General features: G+C 39.0%; 2 protein-coding genes across 2 annotated transcripts in view; both read left to right on the forward strand.

Annotated features, from left to right (window-relative positions):
- LOC118979369 (androgen receptor-like) overlaps positions 1 to 10,219 on the forward strand; it is a 144,622-nt gene extending 134,403 nt beyond the window's left edge. Inside the window, exon 2 of the mRNA XM_037035398.1 lies at positions 9,841 to 10,219. Within this exon, the coding sequence (XP_036891293.1) occupies positions 9,841 to 10,087 (247 nt within the window). The 3' untranslated portion in view covers positions 10,088 to 10,219. The remainder of the gene's footprint in view (positions 1 to 9,840) is intronic.
- Positions 10,220 to 15,195: 4,976 nt separating this feature from the next.
- METTL25 (methyltransferase like 25) overlaps positions 15,196 to 26,805 on the forward strand; it is an 86,681-nt gene continuing 75,071 nt past the window's right edge. The window contains exons 1-2 of the mRNA XM_037035391.1: positions 15,196 to 15,311; positions 15,457 to 15,497. Coding sequence (XP_036891286.1) covers positions 15,196 to 15,311; positions 15,457 to 15,497 — 157 coding nt within the window. The remainder of the gene's footprint in view (positions 15,312 to 15,456; positions 15,498 to 26,805) is intronic.

Genomic DNA, 26,805 nt, shown 5'->3' on the forward strand with positions numbered 1-26,805 from the left:
TTCTTCAATCAAAATGAGTGTTTTCTTTCTCCAAGATAGGGAAGTTTTCAGCCATTATTTCTCTGAATATGATTTCTGCTCCTTTTTATCTCTCTTCTCTTTCAGAGAGCCCTTTGATTCAAAAGATAACCTTTTTTTAAGTATATTTAATTATTGTTCAAGTACAGTTTTCTGTCCTATACTTACATCCAAGCCCACCCCCCCAGTGCTCCCCACCTCCCTCCCATTCCCCCCACCACCACCTTAGTTGTTGTCCATGTGTCCTTTATACTTGTTCCTGTGAATCCTTCCCCTTTTCCCCTGAAATTCTCTTCCTCTTTCCCCTCTGGTTTCCCCTCTGGTCCCTGTCAGCCTGTTCTGTTAATAAAGATTTTATTTATTTTTAGAGAGAGGAGAAGGGAAGGAGAAAGAAACGGAGAGAAACATCAATGTGTGTGGTTGCCTCTCACATGCCCCGTATTGAGGACCTGGCCTGCAACCCAGGTATATGCTCTGACTGGGAATCAAACGGGCAACCCTTAGCTTTCCAGGCCAGTGCTCAATCCACCGAGCTATACCAGCCAGAGCTTTTTTTTTTTTCTTCAAATGATAGTCTTATTGATTCTGCCCCACAAGTCCCTTAACCTAGCTCATTATTTTTCCATTCTTTTTTCTTTTTTGCTGCTCTTGTTGGGTGAGTTCTACTGCTCTGTCTTCAAATTGAGTAATTTTTTTCTTTTGCTTCATCTAGTTGCCTGTTGAACCCCTTGAGTGTATTTTTCAGTTCAGTTGTTTTCTTCAGCTTTGTCACTTCTGTTGGGTATTTTCTAACATTTTCTATCTTTTTGTTGAAGTTCTCACTGTGTTCATTTATTCTTCTCCCCAGTTTGATGAGCAACTTTATGACCATTACTTTGAACTCTTTATCAGGTAAACTACTTGTCTACTGTCTTATTCTTTTGTTTTGGAAACATATTCAACAACTCATTTAGTTTGCTTGACTCTCTGTGTTGTTTTCCATACATTGGGTAAAACATACAGCTCTTCCAGTCTTAAAAGAGTGGCTTTGTGCAGGAGATTAACTTTGTCATTCAACCCTGACTCATCTATTGGTTGTCTCTCAAATCTTTGTGCTTGTCCAAGCAGGCTACTATTAATTTTATAGCTCCCAGTAGTTAAGTATTTGCCAAGACCTATCAGCGTCCTAAAGAGAAGGATCTCAGTCAGCACCTAGGTTGAAATATATACAGTCCTGTGAGACCACAAGCATAAGCTCTACTGGCTACCAAAGCCAGGTGATCTGGAGGTATACCCTGAGAAACTGGGGGTTTCAGACAAGTGCATAGCTCTTTTCTGGGTGATGCCAGCAAGTTGGGGAAAGGGAAATAACCAAGATAGCATCCACAGCCTACCTTCCTTGAGAGCAGCTCCATAGGCCAATAAATGTGTGACAAATCTGAAGTGTTCCCCTCATACCAAAGCTCTAGGACAAACAAACAAGCAGGCCTCTTATATAGAAGGACCAGGGGTGTGCCTTAGTCTGCTCTCTGTACAGTGCCCTGTGGGTAATATTCTGTCAAGAACTGTCTTTCTGAATACCACAGTCTTGGGGTACCCAGGAATACAAGCCCCAAACCTCCCCAGCCACCAAAGCCTGATGATTAAGGGTTGACCCCTGGGCATCAGCCAAAAAAAGTGGACACCATGCATAAAAATCAGGGCAATATGCACATGTAAAGCTCCCCTGTAGGAGACACCAACTCTCTGAAGCATGGCCGAGGGTGAGCACAAAGATAGTACCCATCCTCCAAGATCGCTGGAAAGACTTACAGTCAATCCCAAGATGTGTGTTTAATTAGTAGCCTGCCCCACTGCAGTCAAGATGATTAGTTAATAGACCTTTATAAAAAGACTGAACTCCTTGGTCTGTTACCTCTTGCTCTGTCCTGGATGTGGTAGCTGTTTAAAAGTGCTTTCTCTATTGGTTTCAGACCTGTACTACTCATGAGCATGAGCTCTACTAGCCACCAAACCAGGTGTCCCTGCAGCAGTCACAAAATGAAGGCACCAGGGAAGGTTATGAGCTCCTCTCTGGATGATACCAATTATTACAATTTAGTCAGACCAGGAAAACAAATATCCCCTGACCTCCATAGCCAGCCAATCAAGAGACACCCCCTAAGCTGTAGCTACAAAAATTGGGGCACCCAACACATCTAAAAGCTCCCTTCCAGAACATATGCTTAGAGCATGGAAAAGGGATTCTATAAAGATGGTACTCATAAATCTCCACCCTCATTACAGTGTTCTTGCACACTCCTAGATCTGTATGTTAAAATAGATGCCCTGCCCTCAGTGTGCTGCTTTAATGTAAGAAGATTAGCCTACTTTATTTTTCAGCCTGGGCACAAGTAACTGCCTCTGAGCTGGGCCCTGGGGTGGGTAAGTTCATGCGAGCACGTTCTTTAAGAGTGATTTCTCAGATTGCTATAGTCTTGTGGGTCTCAGAACACAATCCCATTTGATTTTCAAAGTTAGATGTTTTGATAGTTTGTCTCTCAATGCATATCTTAAAAACTGGGATGCCTTATATTGCATTCAAACCCTCCACTCCTCAGGGCAAAGCTTTGGGTTGGAAGTTCTCTCTCAGTTGTGAGATGCTGCACCAAAATGAGGTTAATGGCAAGATTATTTCCCTACCCACTTCAATGTGGTCTTCTCATTTGATAATCATTTAACTGTCACTCAGACAGCTTTTAGTTTTTATTTTCTAAGAGGAAGTTGTTTTATAGTAGCTGTAGTCTCAGTATTTTTGTGAGAGGAAGTAAGTTCAGGATCTTCCTACATTGCCATCTTGAGCCAGTAACCTATAATGGCTTTTATTTTATTTTATTTTATTTTATTTTATTTTATTTTATTTTATTGTTGTTCAAGTACAGTTGTCTCCACTCTCCCCCACCCCAGCCATCTTTAGAGATAGAAATTAAGTAAATGTTGTGAAGGTTTGAGAGGAGGGAGTAGGGAGTGACTGCTAACAGGCATAGGGTTTCTTTTGGGGGTAATGAAAATGTTCTAAAATTTGTTTACTACACTAAATGCAAATATGCCAAAATGGTTTAATTTTATGATGTGTGAGTTATATATCAATAAACATGTTAAAATAGCCTAATTAAATTAAAACTACAATATAACAAATATTTCCTTGGCAGGTTAGGAGAGTGGGAAAATGTGGATTTAGTGGGAACTATCCCCAGGTATGAATCTGGCTTTGCCAGTTACTAACTATATGAATTCAGACAAGTCATTTACCTTATATAAATATTAGTTTGCATATCCTCAATGTAAGAGTAGGGACACCTACCTCAGAGGTGGATTTTTAGAACTTGGTCCTCTTCCCAGCTCACTTCTACCATTTTCTCATGAGATTATTATAACATGGCCATTTATTAAGCACTGTGCCATCAATGGTGTGGCTTGCCTTACCTCCAAAATCTCATCGAATCTTCTCAGCAGCCTTGTGAGTTCTATATTTTGCATGTGAAGAAATTGAAGCCAAATGACTAGTTTAAAGTCACTCTTGATAGAAGGTGGCAGAGACTGGCATGAAAACCAAGTGTTATACCTATATATCTTTATACTTCAACAAAAATCATCATTAAAAATTTGAAAAATACAGAGGTATGTATGAAAGAGATATGTTTTTACACATTTGTCTTTTTTCCTTCTCTCTCCACTTATACTTATTTTTCCTTAAAAGCTTGGGTAGCCAAGAATTATTTTTTTATTTTAAGTATATTATACATTTCTCTTTTTATGATAAGGTAAAAAGTGAAGGTAGTTAGCACGTGGAAGGCACAAGGAAGGGCTTAACGGATATTATTTCATGTAATTCTCAGAAAAGTACTCTAGGGTAGAAAGTATCTCCAGTCTCCAGATGAGGCAACTGGAGCTGAGAAAGCCCTAATAACTGAGTATGAGATTCCATGTTGGAAGCAGGATTCTAACACAGGTCTGGCTGTCTCACTCCAAATTCTTGTGGAACTGATATTCCTCCCCAATCAAGGAAAACTTGTCTGTGGCTTCTACATTTCACCCAGCTTTAATCATCATTGAGGGACTTGCTTAAGTTAGTCAGAGCCTTAAAGCAGGGGTCCCCAACCTCCCTCCTGGTCCATGGATACCATTCACATTACCTCCTCAGGTCCACCTCCTGTCTCCACTCCTATCCCCATCCATGGAAAAATTGTCTTTCATGAAATAAGTCCCTGGTGCCAAAAAGGTTGTGGACCATTGCTTTAAGATATCCCAATTCAGAAAGAGGCAGTCAGACAGACATGGATATAAGAGAGAAACATCAGTCAGTTGCCTCCTGAGAAGTATAGATCAGTTGCCTCCTGTATGTGCCATGACCAGGAATCGAATCCGCAACCTAGGCATGTGACCAGGAATCAAACCACAAACTTTTGTTGTATGGGAGGACACTCCAACCAACTTAGCCACCCAGCCCAGGCTGGATGCTGAGGATTTCTAAGTCTAACTTTCTTTGTTTATGATAGCCATTCTGACTGGTGTTAAGTGATATCTCATTGTGGTTTTAATTTGCATCTCTCTGATAGCTAGCAATATCGAGCATCTTTTCATGTGTCTCTGGATCCTCTGTATGTCCTCCTTGGAGAAATGTCTGTTCAAGTCCTTTGCCCATTTTTTAATCAGGTTGCTTGTCTTCTTTGAGTGGAGTTGAGTGACTTCTTTGTATATTTTTGAGATTAAACCTTTGTCTGAGGTATCATTGGCAAATATGTTTTCCCAAGCTGTTGCTTCTCTTTGTATCTTGATACTGTTTTCCTTAGCCATGCAGAAGCTTTTAATTTTGATGAGATCCCATTTGTTTATTCTACAAACAACAAGTGCTGCAGAGGTTGTGGGGAAAAGGGGACCCTAGTTCACTGTTGGTGGGATTGAAGACTGGTACAACCACTATGGAAAATAGTATGGAATTTTCTAAGAAAACTAAAAATGAACATGCCTTTTGACCCAGCAATTCCACTATTAGGAGTATATCCTAAGAACCCTGAAACACCAATCCAAAAGAACCTATGCACCCCGATGTTCATAGCAGCACAATTCATGATAGCCAAGAGTTGGAAGCAACCTAGATGCCCATCAGTAAATGACTGGATCAAAAAATCTATGGTACATTTACACAGTGGAATTCTATGCTGCAGAAAGGAAGAAGGAACTACTACCCTTTGCAACATCATGGATGGAACTGGAAAGCATTATGCTGAGTAAAATAAGCCAGGCAGTGAAAGACAAATACCATATGATATCACAGTTAACAGGAATCTAAACAAAACAAACAAGCAAGCAAAATATGACCAATGACACTCAAATATGGAACAGGCTGACAGGGTCCAGAGGGGAGAGGGGAGAGAATCAGGGGAAAAGGGGATGGACTCACATGAACAAGTATAAAGGACACATGGACAATAACTAAGGGTGGGGGGCGGAAATGGGAGGGAGGCAGGGAGCATGGGGCGGGGGGCGGGCAGGGTTGGGAATATAAGACAGAAAGCTGTACTTGAACAAGAATTAAATTAAAAATTATTTTAAAAGAATTAAATAAAAAATTATTTAAAAAATAAGTCTAACTTTCTTATGGTTGAACTGGCATTTGTAATGCACTTTTATTTAATTAATTGTGAAACTGTTGGAGAATAGGAAGTGGTGTTCTGATTTGGAAAACTTCCATTTTATCCTGCAGCGCTTTTGCTTCAGACTCATAAAACGGAATGCCCTGCATCAGGATAGTAAGTGAACGTGTAACCCAGAGGAGGCAGGAAGAAACAGGATGTTTCATGCAAATTCTGTATTTGTTCTCCAAGCAAACCTCTGTATACTTGCAGTTAGGATGTTAGTTAGGTGGACATTAGAAACTTCTGAGGTTTTCCTGCTTAATTTTCCTTTTATGATGTGCTGTGATAGGCATACAAAAGTATACATGTAACATATGTTGTACAGCATAATAATAAAATGAACACTCATGAGCCCTGACTAAAGAACATTAAGACCATTTTTTGTTTGTTTGCTGTGTTTTTTTATTTAATCCTTGTTCAAGTACAGTTTTCTGTCTTATATTCCCAGCCCTGCCCCGCCCAGTGCTCCCCACCTCCCTCCCATTTCCGCCCCCCACCTTACTTATTGTCCATGTGTCCTTTATACTTGTTCATGTGAGTCCTTCCCCTTTTCCCCTGTGATTCTCTCCCCTCTCCCCTTTGCTTACTATGCTCTAACCCCAGGACATAGAATGGTACCTGGTATATAGTAGCTTAATAAATATGTTTAAATGTATGCATAAATCAACTTGATTTCTCCTTCCTTATATCATTGGCCCCAGCCTCTCCCCACAGGAAACAACTACCTTATGTATATATTCTTTACTTTTACTTCTTTTTGAACATCATGTAATGGACTCATGTATGCTTTTATGAATTATGTCTTTTAAGCAACATTAGCTTGTGATATTCACCTATGTATAGCTATACTCTGTTCATTGTCATTGCTGAGCTATATTTTATTGAACAAGTATGCCATAATTTACTTATCCACTCTACTGTCAGTAGATGTTTACAATTTCTGCTTTTATAAACAAAGCTGCTATCATCCTTTCAGCACATGCCTCCTGGTACAACTGTGCACAAGCTTCTCTAGAATATAAACCTGGGAGAGGGACTGCACTTGGAATTTTCATTTCCAGTGTCCAGAAGTCAGCCCATGAGTTAGAACTGCAATGTACCCTTTATCCACACTAGGCCAGGGTCAGTGAGAATACTGTTTAAAATATTTTGCCAGAGACAGGAAGAGGGAGGTAGGCAGAAATTAACCTGGTGAGGTCAGGAGATATCACAGAACTCTGGTCCAAGTGTGTTGTAGGTAGGAAAAGTTCAGATTCTAAAATCATTTTCATTATTTGTCCTCCTCTTTCTTCCCCTTCATAGTTATTTTGTGCAAGATGTATTTTGTTAAACTCATATCTAATAAAAATGTTGATGATTTCAGTCTTTAAGTGTTGATTATATATTTAAACATTTTAACTGTATTTTAAATTTTAGTATGGATGAAAATTGCTGTTTTCTAAAAGTTTTTTTTCAAAAGACCTTTAATTTATGTAGGTTTAAATTTTGTTTACCTAATACTTATTCTGCAACTATATATTAATAGTTAATGATGATGTCACTATCATCATCATTATTTACCCATATACACTTTTATGCCTTTCAAAACACATTCCTTCCCTGGCTGGTGTGGCTCAGTGGTGTGAGTGCTGGCCTGCAAACCCAAGGGTTTCTGGTTCGATTCCCAGTCGGGGCACACACCTGGGTTGCAGGCTAGGTCCCCCAGTAGGGGGCACACAAGAGGCCACCACACACATTGACGTTTCTCTCCCTCTCTTTCTCCTTCCCTTCCACTCTTTAAAATAAATAAATAAAATCTTAAAAAGACACATTTCTGTCTCTGGGATGCTTTCTCATCTGTAGCAATCTGTACTCTATTATATCATCTATTATACTATTTTATAGTTATTTGCTTCATTTCTTTCTACTCTACTAGACAGTAAGTTGCTTAGAGGAAAGAACAATATCTTGATCAACACTATATCCCCAACACCTAGCCCTATACCCATTTGTTCTGTAGGGCTAGGTTCTAGGAGTTGAATTGAATCAATCTAATTTCAAACTTCATTTTCATAACATGCTTAGTCCACACTTTGGAGTCAGATTTACCTAGGATGGAATCCTAGTTCACTTAATTTTTCTGCGTGTATATTTCTTGTCCAAAAATATAGAGAAGATACAGAGCTACCTGAGAGGGTGTGTGGGAAGATTAAATGAGATTATGTATATGAAATGGCCTGGCACATATCATACCTAAATGCATGTTCTTCTAATTTTATTTGAACTGTCTGTATTAGTTACTGAAGTCAAGAAAGTGGGATAAAGATGATGCTTGCAAAAAAAGAAAAGAAAATGAAACAAACAAAAACTTCTGCTTTTTCCCTTGTTTCATGAATGTGGATGGGGGGCACAATTTTTACCCAAAGAAATTACATCTTTAGCCCAAGGAATGATATTTTTAGTATTTGGCTCATTAGTATATGGGAAATGAAACCTGTTCCCTGTGGAATTTGTCACCTTGTTAGTCTTGATTTGGTGGACAGACTCCTGCTGACACTCCAGTTAAGATAGGGAAGGGAAGGCTTATGGGGCAAAAAGACAGACCACCATAGCCAGCTGCTGGAATTGTATATGCTAAGAACTTTTTTGAGTGTTTTTTGTCGTACTTGAAAAAAAGGCTAATATTTGTGTCTTAGAGATAAAAAATGCTTGTCAAGTATACCCTGAGTGAAAGCTCTCTTTTCTCTTGCCCTGCCAGTGCCGCTCATTGGTGGGTTGAAGGGAGGAAATCCTTTCATGCTTTTTTTTTCTGACTGTGCTAAACATAATTACCAAAGAACCATGGGTTGAAAGTGAAGGTGAGTAGTGAAAAGACAACAGAGTAATTGAATCTGTGTTGGATTTGGAGACGGCTAGTCCTGGCCTTGGTGTCAAATAGTCCTGGGCTTCTCTTCTCTTGAGTCTGACTTTCTTTATCTGATACAAGGAGGAAAAAAATGTCTCACAGAGTTGTTTTGCAGAGTTGAAATCACCCCACACACCAAACAGGCTGCTATTAGGGCTTATTTTCCTTCCTTAGTAAGGAAGAAGTACTCATAAAAAAATAGTAGCTGCATTCCTGTAGATGAGAATATGGATAATTTTTGTTTACCTGAGGCAGAATAACCCAAGAGGTCAGTTAAGTTTTATTTAATGCATAGATATAAGACATTGAAAAGAAAAAATGACCTTGTGGTAGTAAAGCCATGTTTAAATTTGAATTAATTACTTTGTGAGACTAAGAATTACCCATTCCATCAATTCTTTTTCACATCCACCTAGAAAGATTCAGATGTGGGTCTTCTTAAAGATAGACAGACAGATAGACACTTGGACCTCTGAAGCTTCATCCTAGCCCAAAGAATCTATGAGTGATGTGATGGCCAAGTGTTGAGATGATAGCTTAAGAAATTTTGAGAATCACTGTGCCTCATTTTTCAACAAAAGTTTGAGGCATAGGTATTCTGCTATTGTATGTTGTAGAGTTGGACTGAGGGCATATCCATGTGATCTAGAGAAAAACCTAAGAAAACTGAGAAAATGGAAAAAACAATACTGGTATGATAATACTAATTATGATCCCTCATTTGTGTATTCATTTCAAGGGCCTTTTATTCTTTGGCCTAATTTATGTCATTGCTGACAACAGTAGCTCAGTAGTATGGGTGATGTTATTCTTATCTGCAGAAGAGAGTGAGACTCAGAGACTAGAGCAAAATATATCAAACTCATTTGATGTTTAATCTGGTTTGGCCAAAGGTCTCCCTTTGGACAAGATAATATCATAGGACTGGGTTCATACCATTTATTGTTTCTGAAATTGTTGTCTGACCATCATAATAAGCTAGATACCTTAATCTCAGGTTTCTGCCTTCATCCTTCCCTCACTAAGAATGACTGATCCCGGAGAACTTGTCTAATTCCTTTGCAGGATTTCTAAAGACTACGTCCATGTAACAGAAAACCCTGCAAATATCTCTAGGAGAATTCCCAGGAAATTTCAGCTCCATACTGACTCTATTAAGCAATAAATAACAATAATGTACATTAACTAAGTATAGTTTACTCCTCAAGACCTCAGACTTCTACCCTCCTATTTCTGCCAACTACTGATGTGTATTGCATTATTTTTCTTATATCTTTCCAGTTTGGATACTTCCAGAGACCATGTTCTGCCCATTGACTATTACTTTCCACCCCAGAAGACCTGCCTGATCTGTGGGGACGAAGCTTCTGGCTGTCATTATGGAGCTCTCACTTGTGGAAGCTGCAAAGTCTTCTTTAAAAGAGCTGCTGAAGGTAAAGGGTCTTGCACACTCACTTCTGTTTCCTTTTCTCCTTTATCTTCTGGAGAGAAGCACCAATTTTCCAGGGCCCAGGATTTCATCATGTAAGGGACAAGGTCACTGGCAGGGCCCCTCAAAGAATCTAAGAGCCTAAAGAAGCAAGTTTTCATATTTTGCTGGTCCCCTGGCTTCTGCAGCTTTGGTAGTACAGGCAATGTAGGCAATGAAGGTAATCCGAGCTGGTAATTGGATCTTGGTCAGTCTTAGGAATGAAAGAAAAAAATTAATATTTGAAAAGATTTAATTTCTATCCTCTTTGTCCTTATTAGAGAATTTAGAAGTATAACTGAGACCCCAGCCTGCAGTTTGTGGTGAATATAAGACTGTTTCTTTCTTTTTTAAATTTATTTATATAATTGTTGTTTAAGTACAGTTTTCTGTCCTTTGCTCCCATCCCAGCCCACCCCAACCAGTGCTTCCCACCTTCCTCACATTTATACCCCCCTTAGTTGTTGCCCATGTGTCCTTTATACTAGTTCCTGTGAATCCTTCCCTTTTCCCCCCTGAAATTCCCTCCCCTCTCCCCTCTGGACACTGTCAGCCTGTTCTCTATTTCAGTGTCTTTGGTTATATTTTGCTTGCTTGTTTGTTTTATTGATTAGAGTCCTGTTAAAGGTGAGATCATATGGTATTTCTCTTTCACTGCCTGGCTTATTTCACTCAGCATAATGCTTTCCAGTTCAACCCAAGCTGTTGCAAAGGGTAGGAGCTCCTTCTTTCTTTCTGCTGTGTAGAATTGCATTGTGTAAATGTACCATAGTTTTTGGATTCATTCATTTACTGACGGGCCCCTAGGTTGCTTTCAACTCTTGGCTATTGTAAATTGTCTGAGGTATCTTTGGCAAATATGTTTTCCCATACAATTGGTTGTCTTTTTATTTTAATACTGTTTTCTTTAGCCATGCAGAAGCTTTTTATTTTGATGAGATCCCATTTGTTTATTCTTTCCTTTATATATCTTGCTCTAGGGGACGTATCAGTAAAAATATTGCTGCGTGGAATATCTGAGATTTTCCTGCCAATGTTCTCCTCTAGGATTTTAATGGTGTTTCGGCTTATATTTAAGTCTTTTATCCACCTTGAATTTATTTTGGTATATGGTGTAAGTTGGTGCTCGAGTTTCATTTTTTTTGCACGTAGCTGTCCAGTTCTCCCAACACCATTTGCTGAAGAGGCTATTTTTACTCCATTTTATGTTACTGCCCCCTTTGTCGAATATTAATTGCCTGTAAACACTTTGGTTTATTTCTGGGCTCTCTGTCCTGTTCCATTGGCCTATGTGCCTGTTTTTATGCCAGTACCAGGCTGTTTTGATTACAGTGGCCTTGTAATACAGTTTAGTATCAGGTATTGTGATCCCTCCTACTTTGTTCTTCTTTCTCAAAATTGCAGCTGCTATTGTGGGTCATTTATGGTTCCATATACATTTTTGAAGTGTGGACTTTCTGGCCAAGATGGAGGCGTAGGTGGAAACACTGTGTCTCCTCCCATAACTAAGTTTAAAGACAATGCAGTTTTACTAACAAAAATTCAGCCAAAACACAGAAAATTGAACTGTACAGAAGTCCAACAACAAGGAACCATTCAGCCAGGCCAGTAAGAGGGGCAGAGTCAGCAGTGGAGCTGGGTTGGGCTGGAAAGATCGTTTGGTCCGACGGAACAAAGAGTGTAGGCAGCAGTGGCTGGCGAATCCCAGGTGTGGGATGGCAACCGGCAGAACCAGTGAGGGTGCAGGGTGGCTGGCTGACTTCGGTCACACATTTGGGCACAGATAAACCAACTGAAGGAGCAAACAGTGAGACAGACCACTCAGGCTAGGGCCCCAACCATGGGAATTAGAGCCTGAAAGCACCTATTGGAAAGACTTTCAGGCTCGAGGTGCTGGTAGAGGCTCTCAGGCTCACAGAGAGTTCGTTGAAGAGACCCACAGGGTCCTGGAGAGTACACAGGCCCATGCACCCAGGAACCAGCACCAGAGGGGCCCAATTTGCTTGTGGGAAGCTGCAGAGGGGACAGAAATCTGAGAGAGAGTGGAGCAAAGCGCCATTTTTTCCCTCTCTGACCCCGCCCCCACATACAGCCTCACAATCCAGAAACTGGGTCACACTACCCTGGTGAACACCTAAGGTTCCACCACTCATACATAACAGGTCCAAGGAGACCAAAACATTATGACTCAAGAACAGCTCGAAGCCCCAAAGCCTATAATTCTAAGCGACCAAGAAATAGCCGACCTTTCAGAAGCAGAGTTCAAAACACTGGTGATCAGGATGCTCACAGAATTGGTTGATTTTAGTCACAAATTGGCGGAACAAATAAAAGCTAACCTAAATGAAATGAAGGAAAATGCACAGGAAACTAATAGTAAGGACATGGAAACTGAAACTCGAATCAATGGAGTGGACCAGAAGGAAGAACAAAACATCAAACCAAAAAGAATGAAGAAATGAGAATTCAAAAAAATAAGGAGAGGCTTAGGAACCTTCAAGACATCTTTAAATGTTCCAACATCCAGATTATAGGGGTACCAGAAGGGGAAGAGGAAGAGCAACAAGTGGAAAACTCATTTGAACAAATGATAAAGGAGAAATTCCCAAGTCTGGCAAAGAAAATAGACTTCCAAGAAATCCAGGAAGCTCAGAGAGTCCCAAAGAAGGTGGACCCAAGAAGGAACACACCAAGGCACATCATAATTATATTAGCCAAGATTAAAATGAAGGAGAGAATTCTAGAAGCAGCAAGAGATAAGGAGTCAGTCACCTACAAAGGAGTTCCCATCGGACTAACAGTTGATTCCTCAAAAGAGACCTTACAGGCAAGAAGGGGCTGCAAAGAAGTATTCCAAGTCATGAAATCCAAAGACCTGCATCCAAGATTGCTCTATCTAGCAAAGCTTTCATTTATAATGGAAGGACAGATTAAGTGCTTCTCAGATAAGGTCAAGTTCAAGGAGTTCATCATCACCAAGCCCTTATTATATGAAATGTTAAAGGGACTTATCTATGAAAAAGAAGATAAAATCTATGAACAGTGAAAGGACAGCAAACACAGAATTGTTAACAACCACACCTAAAACAAAAGCAAACCTAGAGGACAGCTAGATCAGGAGTGGAACCATAGAAATGGAGATCACATGGAGGGTTAGCAACAGGGGAGTGAGAGGAGGAGAAGGGAGGAGAACGTACAGAAAATAAGTAGCATAGATAGTAGGTAGAAAATAGACAGGGGGGAGGGCAGAAACTATGGGAAATACAGAATCTAAAGAACTTGTGAGACATGGACATGAACAAAAGCAGGGAATCATGGGGGAGTGGTGCGCAGGGTGAAGGGGAATGAAGGGGGGAATTAGAACAACTGTAATGGCATAATCAATAAAATATATTTAAAATTTTTTTGAAGTGTTTGTTCTATGTCTGTGAAATATGCCATTGTTACTTTAATAGGTATTGCATTGAATTTATAAATTGTTTTTGCTACTATGGACATTTTAATGATGTTAATTCTTCCAATCCATGAACACGGTATATGTTTCCATTTGTTTGTATCTTCCTTGATTTCTCTCTTCAGTGTTTTGCAGTTTTCTGCGTATAGGTCTTCTACCTCCTTGGTTAGGTATATTCTTAGGTATTTTATTTTTATTTTTGCTATATCAAATGGAATTTTTTTCTTGATTTCTGCTTCTGCTGTTTCATTGTTGGTATACAAAAAATGCCTTTGATTTCTGGATATTGGCTTTATATCCAGCTGTTTTGCCAAATTCATTTATTAGTTCAAGAAGTTCTTTCAAAGAGTCTATAGGATTTTCCATGTACACTATCATGTCATCTGCAAATAATGACAGTTTTGTTTCCTCCTTTCCAATTTGAATGCCTTTTATTTCCTTTTCTTGCCTGATTGCTGAGGTTAAAACTTCCAATACTATATTAAATAGAAGTGATGAAAGTCGATAACCTTGTGTTGTTCCTGATCTTAGTGGAAAAGCTTTTAGTTTTTGCCTATTGAGTATGATGTTGGCTGTAGGTCTTTCATATATGGCCTTTACTATATTGAGGAATGCTCCCTCTATTTCCACTTTGCTGAGTACCTTTATCATAAATGGTTGTACCTTATCAAAAGCTTTTTTCCGTGTCTATTGATATGACCATGTGGTTTTTGTCTTTGCTTTTGTTTATATGGTGTATTACATTTACTGATTTGTAGATATTGAACCATCCTTGCATGCCTGAGATGAATCCCACTTGGTCGTGGTGTATGGTCTTTTTGATGTACTGTTGGATGCTATTTGCCAATATTTTATTGAGGATTTTAGCATCTATGTTCATTAGCGATATTGGCCTGAAGTTTTCTTTCTTTGTTNTTCATGTAACTTTATCTCTCATCAAATTAGAAAAATTTTTCATCATTACTCTTTCAAATAGGTTTTCTCTCCCTTGTTCTTCTTCTTCTCCTTCTGGTATTCCTATTATTTGGATATTATTACGTTTCATATTGTCTTGCATTTCTCTTAATCCCTCTTCATTCTTTCTGAGCCTCTTTTCATTTTCTTGCTCTTTCTGGGAGATTCTTTCTACTGTGTCCTCCAACTCGCTGATCCGATCTTCTGCCTCATCGATCCTGCTTTTCATTCCTTCTACTGTGTTCTTCAGTTCAGAAATTGTATTCTTCATTTCCTCTTGGCCTTTGCTGATAGTTTCTATTTCCTTTTTCATGTTGATATAGTTTGCGGAGAGTTCATTGTAGCTCCCCTCTAGTTTCTGGTAGCTCATTGTGAGCTCTTTGAATTTCCTGATAACCAGTGCTTTGAATTCAATATCTGATGGTTGACTTGCCTCTAGTTCATCTAACATTCTTTCTGAGACTTCCTCCTTTTCTTTCATTTGGGAATTGTTTCTTTGTCTTCCCATTGTTTGTGAGACTCTTCTTGTTAGCCTCAGCTTCTTAAATTGATCTGTTCTGACTCCCTGGGTTTATCGTGTGAACTTCTGTGGTAGGATACCTGTAAGATTCAGTGTTGCGGTGTCCTGCAGATATCTTGATGTTCTCCGCTTCCACCTACTCCTTTCTTTGTGTGTGTGTGATCAGTTGGGGGGGGGGGCAAAATGGTTTATGACAGCAGTGAAGGCAAAATTTGAACAGAGACTTGAAGAAAGTGAGCAATGCCAGTCATGCAGCTGTCTGAGGGAAGAGTGTTCAGGCTGAGGGAAGATCAGGTGCCCAAGCTGGAGCATGCTGGGTGTGCTGGAAGCTCCACAGAGCTGTTCAGGGTAGATTGGTAATAGATAACATTGGAGAGGTGGTGTGAGGCAACTTCAGGTAGGACTTGTAGGCCATACCGAGAGCTTGGCTTTTACTCCGAATGAAATGGCATGCTCTCTAAGGATTTTGTGTGATGGTGTGATGTGATTTATGTTTCAAAGGATTGACTCTGTCTTCTGCGTGGAGAAGAGGCTATTGGAAGGTAAGGGAGGAAGCAGAAAGACAAGATAGAAGCTATTAAAATTGTCTGTGGAGGTTTCAGGTAATGGCAGATTGAAGAGCCCAGGCAGTTTCTCTAGCAGATAACAGCAATAAATCCCAGCCAGGTTTCTTTCTGTGTGCATGTGTATAATTAACTTACTATATTTTAACTGAACCAATACAGAAAGTTATGCCTGCAGTAGGTTATTATTTTGTAGAGCTTTCTCTTGTATTATTTTTATTGCATTTAATAGATTAAATTTCTTTCTGGCCATCCTACGTGGTTTTTGTTGGTGATGATGATGGTGGTGACGGTGCACTGAAATTGCTCTCATGAGTAATTTGGGACACATGGAGCCAGAAAGCGTGTTGGAAATAAAAAGTGAGAAGAGAGAAAGAATGAGTGTCATCTGTTTTGCTCTGTTGTATTTGACTTCTGTTCATTCACTTTCCGTATGTATTTTATCTTGGGTTACTATTGCAATTATAAGTGAGGTTGAGCAAAAAATGCAAATAAAATGTGTGGAAACCCAGGATAACTTGTCAAAGTTATCTTTGTTTATTTGTTATATAGAAAGTGCTTTTATTTTTTTAGATCAGACCATTTAGATTTGGAATTTATATTCTAGTTTTTAATAATATAAACCCATTGCTGGTCTCCACCCCACCCCATCCCCATACCTTTCAAGTATTAAAAAGTTCAGCAAAACAAAGTCCATGGAGTGTGCTCTCACCTATGGCATTTTTTTTCTTCATTCTACTTAAATTCCACTTTTGTTTAGCCAATCAGAACAAACTTGAATGTCCATTTTATATAGGGGACCAGTTTGTCTTGACCTGGCAAATGTGACTCAGCTCTGTATGGAAAACCTGCAGATGCGAAGTGGTGGGCAGAACCCAGACTTGCAAACCGAGTTTTCCCATGGGAATAAGGCCTAGAAAATGCATACAGATCATTATGGCTTGCTCTTGCTAAAACTCCCTCACCCTGGTCTAAAGCAACAGATGTGTATTGTCTATCTGCAAGGTAATTCCCAAAGCTTCCCTTTTGTGAGCTCTCCCAAGGACAGAGCTAATCAGCTCATTGTCATTCACCTCTGCATGTTATTTTTATTTCCTTGTTTGTATCTAGAATGTATACAATAATATTCTATGTGATAGATAATAAATCTTTCTATGATGTAAGACCCCAGGAAAACAATAAAAGCCTGTCTAGGCAAGGGTAGGGGCGCTCCTCTCTTGAGGGAGTGGCCGAGGCACCATAGACACTCTCCCCTTGAGAGAATAGTCGTGCCTGTTCCCTTTTTCCACACAGGATTGTTGTCGCCTGTGCATTGATTCTCGCCGTCAGCCACAACAGGCGGACTCTGCTAGACAGGGTCTGCCACAATTTTATGTTGTTGTTTAAATTATGTCAGATCATTAGCCTTGCAGTTGTAGTAACCTTATCTTCATGGTTTATCATAATTTAGATTCTTTCCATGATTTACCAAAAAAGAAACAGACAAACAAAAAACAGCTTGCCTACATGGCTTCATGACTACTAGGGTTTGTGTTGCTTTTATTTTTTCATCTCATCACCTCAGTGACCTCCTCCATAAACGGCTTGACAGCCTTCCTGTTACTCAGGCTCATCATTTCCCACGTCTTCTTTCTCTACTTCTCTGGGATCTGCTGTTTCTTATCCCCACGGCAAACAGTTTGGTTCCCTACTGTTTTAAACTTGCAACAGAATTTTAGCAATAAGGCTGAGCTGTTGTTCTTGCCTTCAGACTCTATGCTCCATTCAAATTGATCTCCAGTTATTTGTCAAAGTCACAGTTCTGGTCTTGTTATTCCTCTGCTCAAGAGCCATCATGGGTCCCCATTTTCTGAACAACAAAGTTCTTCACCTTCTGGCCTTATGTCCTATCTACTGGAACCTCCACTGTTAATATGAGCAAACAGGAGGCAGCACAGAAAGAATATGGGTTTTGTGCTTATCATGGATAGTTTTGAATCCTTTCTCTTGATGCTTTAGTACTCCATAATCTTGTGTAAATTAGTTAAGCTTTTGAGCCTCAGTTTTTTAAATTTAAAAAATGTAAATCCACTCTGGCATGAATGGGTTATATAACAGTAAATGAGATAGATGTTAAACCCTACTCAAATAAGTGAGTAGGCATAATAAATATTAGTCACCTCCACTGTATTCTGCTCCCCTCAGGTAGAGGCAGATGAAGCTAGTGTCAGAAGACCTGCTTCTCTCCCCCTCTAACTCTGATGAGCTGTCTGTCTTGCACAGGACATTTGACACTAGTTCTCAGTTTTCTCATCTAAGAAGTAACTGCCTGGATGTTCCAATAACAGGTGGAAAAACAGCCACCCCCTAGCCTCACATGGCTTATAAACATGTGTTGCCTGGCCGACCAATAAGTATTTACATTTTTTAATATTTTCAGCAAACATTTCAAAATTGACACATACATAAATGTGGAATTGCAGTTTCTTTTGAAAAATATCAGAAAATGTGGTCCTTTTGTTGTATATCTCTGCATGGTAAATATTTCCCTTTATTGAGGTGTATCCCCTTCCCCTACCTAGCTTCACGAACTGGAATAATCATCCTGGCCCACCAGAGTACTAAAGGTTACGGCTCTTGGTTTGTGGGCTTCAGTCAGTTTCCCTGTAGACCTTGAAAGTGAATTCAGGAGTTTGCTTCTCATTGTCAAAAGAGACTGAGAACTGAAAATAGTTATGCATCATTTGGCTCAAAGAAGTCTAGGGTTGCTTTCAGTGCTTGGATCCTGTGGAAATAATAATGATTTAAAGTTTTGACTCTTTATGCCTTAAGTGTCCCTGCTGTTAAAGCCATAATCATGTTGAGGGCCGAGATCAACCTGACCCTTGGGATGAAAAAGCCTATGGCAAGTCATTATTGGGTCAGCCCAGTTGATACATGATTGAACTTCCTAGGTGGTCTGACTCCAGATCAACTTTAATGATGAAGGTAACTGAAATAATTTGTTGTCAGTTCTCAATTTTTGAGATATGTCTGACCAAAGTTGAAGGTAGAGAATATAGGGGATGGTATAGCCTTATCAATGCTTCTCTTGCCATTCTTTCTCTACCCACATACCTTAGTCTTCAGCTGCCTTGTTTCCTGATAATGCCATGCATTTTTCCCGTCTCTGATTTTCTGCATGCAGTCCTCCTTGCCTGGAACTCTCCCACGGCATCTATTTAGTAAACATTCATTTATTTCTCATCTTCTTTCAAAGCTTGGGTCTAATTATCCTAAATTAATGACCAAAATAGTCATCTGCATATTATTTTATTCCTACCTTTATTAAAGCATTTAGCACATTGCACTATCATGATTTATTGCCTTTGACTTTCTGGTCTCAGTTCTCATATCTAGTATATAATAAGTGCCACGTAGTAGAATCTCATTCATTAAATGTTTGTTGAATTTAATGTGGCTAAGTAGAGAGTATAGGCTGTCCAGGTAAGTAGAACAGTATAAGCAAAAGAGTGAAGATATTTGAGGACAGTAAGGAAAAAAGGGCAAAGTATTCATCAGTTTATAAATAGCTAAAAATAAGGTTGTAAAAAATGTTGTAGCCGATTTTGGGAGACTGGTCTGTTAAATTATTTGGAATCATCCTTCCCTGGGGATGCAGGTTAGGATCCCTTAGTTTTAGTCTAGAGATGAACGATGTTCCTGGGGCAAGATGGAGATGGAAGGGGAGTGATGGTGGTCACCAGAGGGAATGGAGGTGGCGGGGTGGGTAGAAGAAGGTGAAGGGGCATAAATAGTGATGGAAGGAGACTTGACTTGGGGTGGTGAACCACAATACAGTGTACAGATGATGTGTGGTAGAAGTGTACACCTGAGACCTACGTAATTTGATTAACTGATGTCACCTCAATAAATTCTATTAAAATAAATAAAAGGGAAGTGATAGTTTTAAAAGATATTGTACAAAGGAAATTGGTAGTTATTGGTGACTGGTATTTATGTAGAGTCCAAAGAAATGGAGGAGTTAGAGATAATTCCAAGATTTTAAATGTGGAAATGTCTTGAAGAATAATAATGAATAATTCTATTAGCAAAATTAGGAAAGTCAGCTGAGGAGCTGTCTGGGAAAATAATGCATTCTGTTCTAGATACTGAGTGTGGGGTGACCCACGTGGAGCACCTCTGCTCACAGCAGGCGCAGAGCCTTGCACGCCGCTTTAGGTGTGGGTCACAGGATCCTTTAGCTCAGACGCCTCGGGATGAGAGGTTGTGTTCATTCCTCATGTTCTTCTGTTTGCTCCTTATTATGGTGTGTTTACGTATTTTCAAACATTTGTTTAACTAATTTTGATAAAATGCAGGAATAGTTCCTTTCTTTGTGAGGGGAATCAACACCAATTGTCAATTACTGAAGCTTAATTCTTCCCTCTCATTGGATTGTTTAAATCAAAATGGCAAATTTAAACGTAAAGTTTAAGGCTGACATTTGATATGTTTAGTCTCTGTACAGCAGCCACCTTGAGTAACAGCCCCTCAAGAATAAAGTTGATTTGATTTTTATGAATCATGTACATCATTACAAACATTAAGTGAAGGACGAGCTCTGCCGGAAGTACAGTAGGAGCTAGAAAGAGTAAAATGTGTATTTATTGCAAATTCCTTTTGCATGTTTCCTTTCCTTAGGGAATGATTGTAACTGAATTAAGTAGTGAGACTGTAGAATAGATATGCACGTAATTTGTATTAATGTTGAAATGTAAGTAACGGAATTTAGAATAATAAGAAGTTAAACTTAATGATATGCACAATGGAAAAAATACAATTTTAAGGGAGAGTTGTGACTTAATTTTATTCTCTCAAAATTCCTTTTTAGTAATTTAATTATATTTACAATTACAGTTTACCTGGGACGAAAAAGTCTTTATGTGTCTTGCCTCAATAATGAACTGAAAAGCCTCTTTTATTCTTGAAAGCCTGAAAGTCTAGGCCCATGTCAATGCATAGAAAAGAAATACTGGTCTTCTCAGTGGGAGATCAGTCACAGAAGTTAGTTACTAAGATACTGACATGGCTGAGGCCCTGTGGTGGTAGAGCCTACAGTGGTGTTCAGAAACCACAGGTGAGGGAGCAAAGCGATCTATGGTAGGAGCAAGTGAAGAACAAGGGATTGACTTCAGAGCACTTACTGCACTGAAATAGATCACTTTTAAACTATCCTTCACAATTGTAGCATCAGCTTTTTGATTTAAATTTGTTTTTTAGAAAATAGTTACTTAATTTTTAAGTACTTCTAATTTTAAATTGAGTTTGAAGTTGTTGAATTTCTAACAATCTGCTACCTCTTGGTTTTGGTTCTTTTCCTGAAAATAGACTCTCGATCATAGGAAACTAAGTCGTTGTAGTAATGCAAACTTGAAGTTCTTCATCAGGCCTTTAAGGTGTAGTGAAGATTATAACTTACCTGCCAATTTTCACATCAAATTCAGCAAGAAACATCATTAGTAGTAAAATTCTCTCCTGCACTTCACTGATTCTGTTCCAGAGCCCAGTGCCGACCACTGGACTCCCAAACACTAAGTCGTTCTTGCCTTTCGTCCTGTCTGGAAAGGAGTGCTCAGTGTTGACTATTGGGCATCTCTGTTGTATCTCAAACTGCAGTCTTGCCTTCATTCTAGTGATGGAGGTCTTCCAAACCACCTTTCTCCTGGCAGGCCCTACCTTTGGAAACTGAGTATCTGTATTGGTCTTGGTGTCAAGGTCTTCTCTAGTAGCCTCTGTGATGTTTTGGGCCTAAATATTTCAGTATGTTCTACCTCATAAGCCAATGAAATCCTAAAGGTTAGGAGACTCAGTTACTTAGTCTGGACATCATGATTTTGGGGTTGCCGCTTGTTTGGGACTCTGTGTTAGGATGGTGGTTGTTTGCGTGTGAATGCACGCACACACACAGTTGCATCTGCGTGTGTCATTAGATATGTGCATGCATCTATGTATGTATATGTGTGTATGTGTGTGTTCTTTAAAACAGCATTATAAAAAGGCATTTCCTCCTATTTTATAGATAAATCGATTATTGGAGCAAATAACAAAGTTGCTCGTGGCCACAGGGGAATAAGCAGTCTAAAAACCGGGCTCTTGCTGATTCATTTACTCATTCCCTCAGTGAGTTCTTTCTGAGAAACAGGCTTTGTTCTCAATTCTGGAAATATGGCAATAAATAAAAACCTGTGTTCTTTTGAATTTTACTTGCTATGTCAGATGGTTTAAGTGCTAAAAAATTTACAAAGGATCAAAGAGAGTTGAGAATTGAGTGGGGTTGCCGTTTGAAATAGGATTGTCAGAGAAGTTTTTACTGAAATGGTGACATTTGAACAAAGACCTGAAGGAAGTTAGAGAGTGAGCCATAGAAATATCTTCTAGAAGACGGTCTCAGACAGTTAAAAACAAGGGCAAAGGCCTGAGTAAGGATGTCCCATGTGCCTTCTCAGTACAGTTCTAACTGGGAGTTGCTGATCCTCCTGGAATCCACACTGAACTCTAGTTGTCCTCATGCTTTGTAACTGATAAGACAGAATGTCCCATAGATGGATCACAAATTGTAATAAATTAGCCTTATTCAGATTCAGTTTTTACCTCGTGAATATTGAGTGTCTCTGAATTGTTTCTTTCTACGAGTTTACATTTCATTTAGTAAATCAATTTCCAAATTGCTGGGATTTTTGTATGATTTATTTGTCTTCAAATTAAATGATGGAAGGGGTCTCTGGAGTTAAAACACTGGTTAGATTTCCCATTTTTGTATTTAATTTTATTTTTAGAAATAACAAATGTGAAAACTGCTTTTGAAGTGTTTACATGTACTTTATATATTCAGTCTAATGTTAATAATGGCACAATAAGGAAATGTGTGTCAATTCTTTGTTAATTATATATACCTTATTCTTACTAAAAGCATGGTTTACATGTTGAAATAACATTGTTTTCATGTTACATGCAACCATAAATTAATGTAGCTTTGAAAAAAAGTTTCATAGCACATAATTGGGTGATATAAATTGATTTATTTAATTATTTTTAAAAGCAACAGTGTGCTATTTTATTTCTCACATAAATGATATGATTATAGGTAAATTAAGTATTCATAAAATTTAACACATCCCACCTATAATTTTCATAGTTCAGCAGGTCAGACCCTCACTTTACATTTAAGACTACAAAGCAAGTATAAAGAATTGGAGCCTAAAGTCAATGGACTCCAAGGCTTTAAACTGTGTTACTAAATTTGCACTGAATATAAGTAAATTGCCATTTTAGAAAACATGTCTAATTCAACTCAGCCAACACTTATTGAGCATTATGTTATAGGAGTATTTTTTTAATTGTTTTATTGTTTATGCTATTACAGTTGTCCCTACTTTTTTCCCCTTTTGCCTATCTCTACCTGCTACCTCCCTCCCTCAGGCATTCCTCACACTGTTGTCTGTATCCGTGGGTCATGCGTATATGAGGTAGGTCTGGAACAATCCAGCCATTGTTAATATAAGGAGAATGTTTTGCGCAATATTGAGGTAACCTGGCAGCCAAGGAGAGTGGACTGGAATGCACATGAGTGAACAATGACAACTTCACTGTATTAGTCAGTGGGATGGTAGATCTGAGAGAGCATGTGTACTGTGTGGCCGTGATGTTCAAAATGACTGAGTGAGTAGAGCAATGAATGTGCATCAAATTTTGTGCTAAGCTCCAACATTCCTCTACAGACACAATTCGGATGATTCAGGAGGTAGCAGATGGGCAAAGGTTGATTGGCTGCTTCATCACGACAGTGCACTGCCTCATGCATCACATCTCATGCAGGGTTTTCTGGAAAAACATCACATCTCCTAAGTGATAAGCTCCCCGTCTTATGGCCCAGATTTGACACCCTGTCACTTCCGGCTTTTCCTAAAACTAAAATTACCTTTGAAAGGGAAGAAATTTCAGACCATCAATGAAATTCAGGAAAATGCTACTGCAGCTGATGGTGATTGGGAGAACTGTATGTGGTCCCAAGGTACCTGCTTTAAAGGTGACTGAGGCGCCATTGTCCTATGTACAGTGTTTCTTGTATTTTGTATCTTCTTCAATAAATGTCTCTCTTTTTTCATAGTACTGGATACCTTCTGGACAGACCTCATATGTTCTTTTGCTACTCCCTTCACCTTCTTTCATCCAATCCCCCATCACCCCTTCCCTCTGACAGCCATCAGTCTGTCCATGTATCTATGCCTCCGTTTCTATTTTCTTTGTTAGTTTATTTTGTTCATTAGATTTCACATGTAAGTGAGGTGATACGGTGTTTGTCTTTCATTGACTGGCTTATTTCATTTAGTCAAATACTCTCTAGGTTCATCAATGCTGTAGCAAATGGTAAGAGTTCTTTCATTGTTGCTGCCATGTTGTGTCTGTCCTGTAACTGTACCACAGTTTTTTATCTACTCATCTTTTGGTGGACATTTAGGCTGTTTCCAGATTTTGATATTATAAACAACACTGCTATGAACATAGTGGCACATATATTCTTTTGAATTGCTTGTTTTGGGATTCTTAGTATATATTCCCAGAAGTGGAATCACTGGATCAAAAGGCAGTTCCATTTTTAATTTTCTGAGGAAATTCCATACTGTTTTCTACAGTGGCTACACCAGTCGGCATTCCCACCAACAGTGCACTAGAGTTCCCTTTTCTCTACATCCTCTCCAACACTTGTTGTTTGTTGGAATATTAATGATGGTCATTCTGGCTAGTGTGAGGTGAAGTCATTATGTTTTTAATTTGTATATCTCTGATGATTAGTGATGTTGAACATTTTTTCATATATCCTCCTTGGAGAAGTGTCTACTCAGGTCCTTTGCTCATGTTTTAATTGGGTTGTTTGTCTTTCTGGTGTTGAGTTATATAAGTTCTTCGTATATTTTGGAAATTAAACTCTTATTAGATTGATCATTGACAAATATGTTCTCCAATGCAGTGGGTTCTCTTTTCATTTTGATGATGGTTTCTTTAGCTGTGTAGAAGCTTTTCAAAAGATGCAGTCCCATTTGTTTATTCTTTCCTTTGTTTCCCGTGTTCTGGGAGATTTGTCAGCAAAAATACTGCTTTGCAAGATATCTGAAATTTTACTGCCTATGTTTTCTTCCAGAATTTTTATGATTTCATGACTGAAAGTCTTTCATGTCCTTTGAGTCGATTCTTGTGTGTGATGTAAGTTGGGGTCTAGCTTTATTTTTTTGCATGTACCAGTCCAGTTTTCCCAATACTATTTATTAAAGAGACTGTCTTTATTCCATTGTATGCTGGTGCCTCCTTTGTCAAATATTAATTGTGGGTTAACTTCTGGGCTCTCTGTTCTATTCCATTGATCTGTATGCCTGGTCTTATGCCAGCACCAGGCTGTTTTGATTACAGGGCCTTCTCTCAATAGTTTGATATTAGATATTGTGATACCTCCAGTTTTGTTCTTCTTTCTCAAGATTACTCAGGCTGTTCAGGGTCTTTTTTGGTTCCATATAAATTTTTGGAATGTTTATTCTGGATCTGTGAAATATGCTATTGGTATTTTAATAGGAATTGCACTGAATCTATAGATTGCTCTGGGTAGTATGGACATTTTAATGTTAATTCTTCCAGTACGTGAACATGGTATTTTATTCCATTCATATGTGTCTTCCATAGTATCTTTCTTCAGCGTCCTGTAGTTTTCCAAGTACAGGTCTTTTACCTCCTCGGTTAAACTTATTTCTAAGTATCTTATTTTTGTTGTTGTTGTTGCATTTTAAATGGAATTTTAATTTTATCATTTTTTATTGATTATGCTATTACGGTTTCCCATTTCCCCCCTTTATTCCCTTCTGCCCTGCACACCGCCCCCCCCCTCACATTCCCCCCTTTAGTTCATGTCCATGGGCCATACATATAAGTTCTTTGGCTTCTACATTCCCTATACTATTCTTAACCGCCCCCCCTGTCTATTTTCTGCCTACCATTTATGATACTTTTTCTCTGTACCTTTCCCCCCTCTCTCTCCCTCCCATTCCCCTGCTGATAACCCTCCATGTAATCTCCATTTCTGTGGTTCTGTTCCTGTTCTACTTGTTTGCTTAGTTTGTTTTTGTTTTTGTTTTAGGTTCAGTTGTTAATCACTGTGAGTTTGTTGTCGTTTTACTGTGTATACCTTTTATCTTCTTTTTCTTAGATAAGTCTCTTTAATATTTCATATAATAAGGGCTTGGTGATGATAAGCTCGTTTACCTTAACCTTATCTGGGAAGCACTTTATCTGCCCTTCCATTCTAAATAATAGCTTTGTTGAATAGAATCATCTTGGATGTAGGTCCTTGCCTTTCATGACTTTGAATACTTCTTCCCAGCCCCTTCTTGCCTGCAAGGTTTCTTTTGAGAAATCATCTGATAGTCTTACGGGAACTCCTTTGTAGGTAACTGTCTCCTTTTCTCTTGCTGCTTTTAAGATTCTCTTCTTATATATGTAATTATGTGCCTTGGTGTGTACTTTCTTGGGTCCAACTTGTTTGGGACTCTCTGAGCTTCCTGGATTTCCTGAAAGTCTATTTTCTTTGCCAGATTGGGAAAATTCTCCTTCATCATTTTTGCAAATAAGTTTTCAATTTCTTTATCCTCCTCTCCTCCTTCTGGCATTCCTATGATTCAGAGGTTGGAGCACGTAGATGTCCTAGAGGTTCCTGAGCCTCTCCTCATTTTTTCGAATTCTTGTTTCTTCATTCTGTTCTGGTTGACTGTTTCTTTTTTCCTTCTGGTCCACACCGTTGATTTGAGTCCTGGTTTTCTTCCCATCACTGTTGGTTCCCTGTACGCTTTCCTTTATTTCACTTTTCATAGACATCACTTTTTCCTCTATTTTGCATCGATAATCAACCATTTCTGTGAGCATCCTAATTACCAGTGTTTTGAACTGTGCATCTGGTAGGTTGGCTATCTCTTTGTCGCTTAGTTGTATTTTTTGTGGAGCTTTGATCTATTCTTTCATTTGTGCCATTTTTTTTTGTCTCAGCACACCTGTTACATAGTAAGGGGTGGAGCCTTAGGTGTTCGCCTGGGTGGGTCAACCTGCATGCTTGCGTTGTGACACTATATGTGGGGGAGGAGTCCAAGAGGGAACAATGCCCCTTGCTCTGCTCTCTGTCAGTTTACAGTCACTTCCCCTGTTACCTAACAGCAAATTGGGCCCTTCTGGTGTTGATTCCTGGGTGGGTGGGTTTGTGTACATTCTAGGACCCTGTGGGTCTCTCCGA

The sequence above is a fragment of the Sturnira hondurensis genome, unplaced genomic scaffold (genome assembly GCF_014824575.4).
Source record: "Sturnira hondurensis isolate 20B ecotype Veracruz unplaced genomic scaffold, ASM1482457v3 Scaffold0022305, whole genome shotgun sequence".
Taxonomy (NCBI): domain Eukaryota; kingdom Metazoa; phylum Chordata; class Mammalia; order Chiroptera; family Phyllostomidae; genus Sturnira; species Sturnira hondurensis.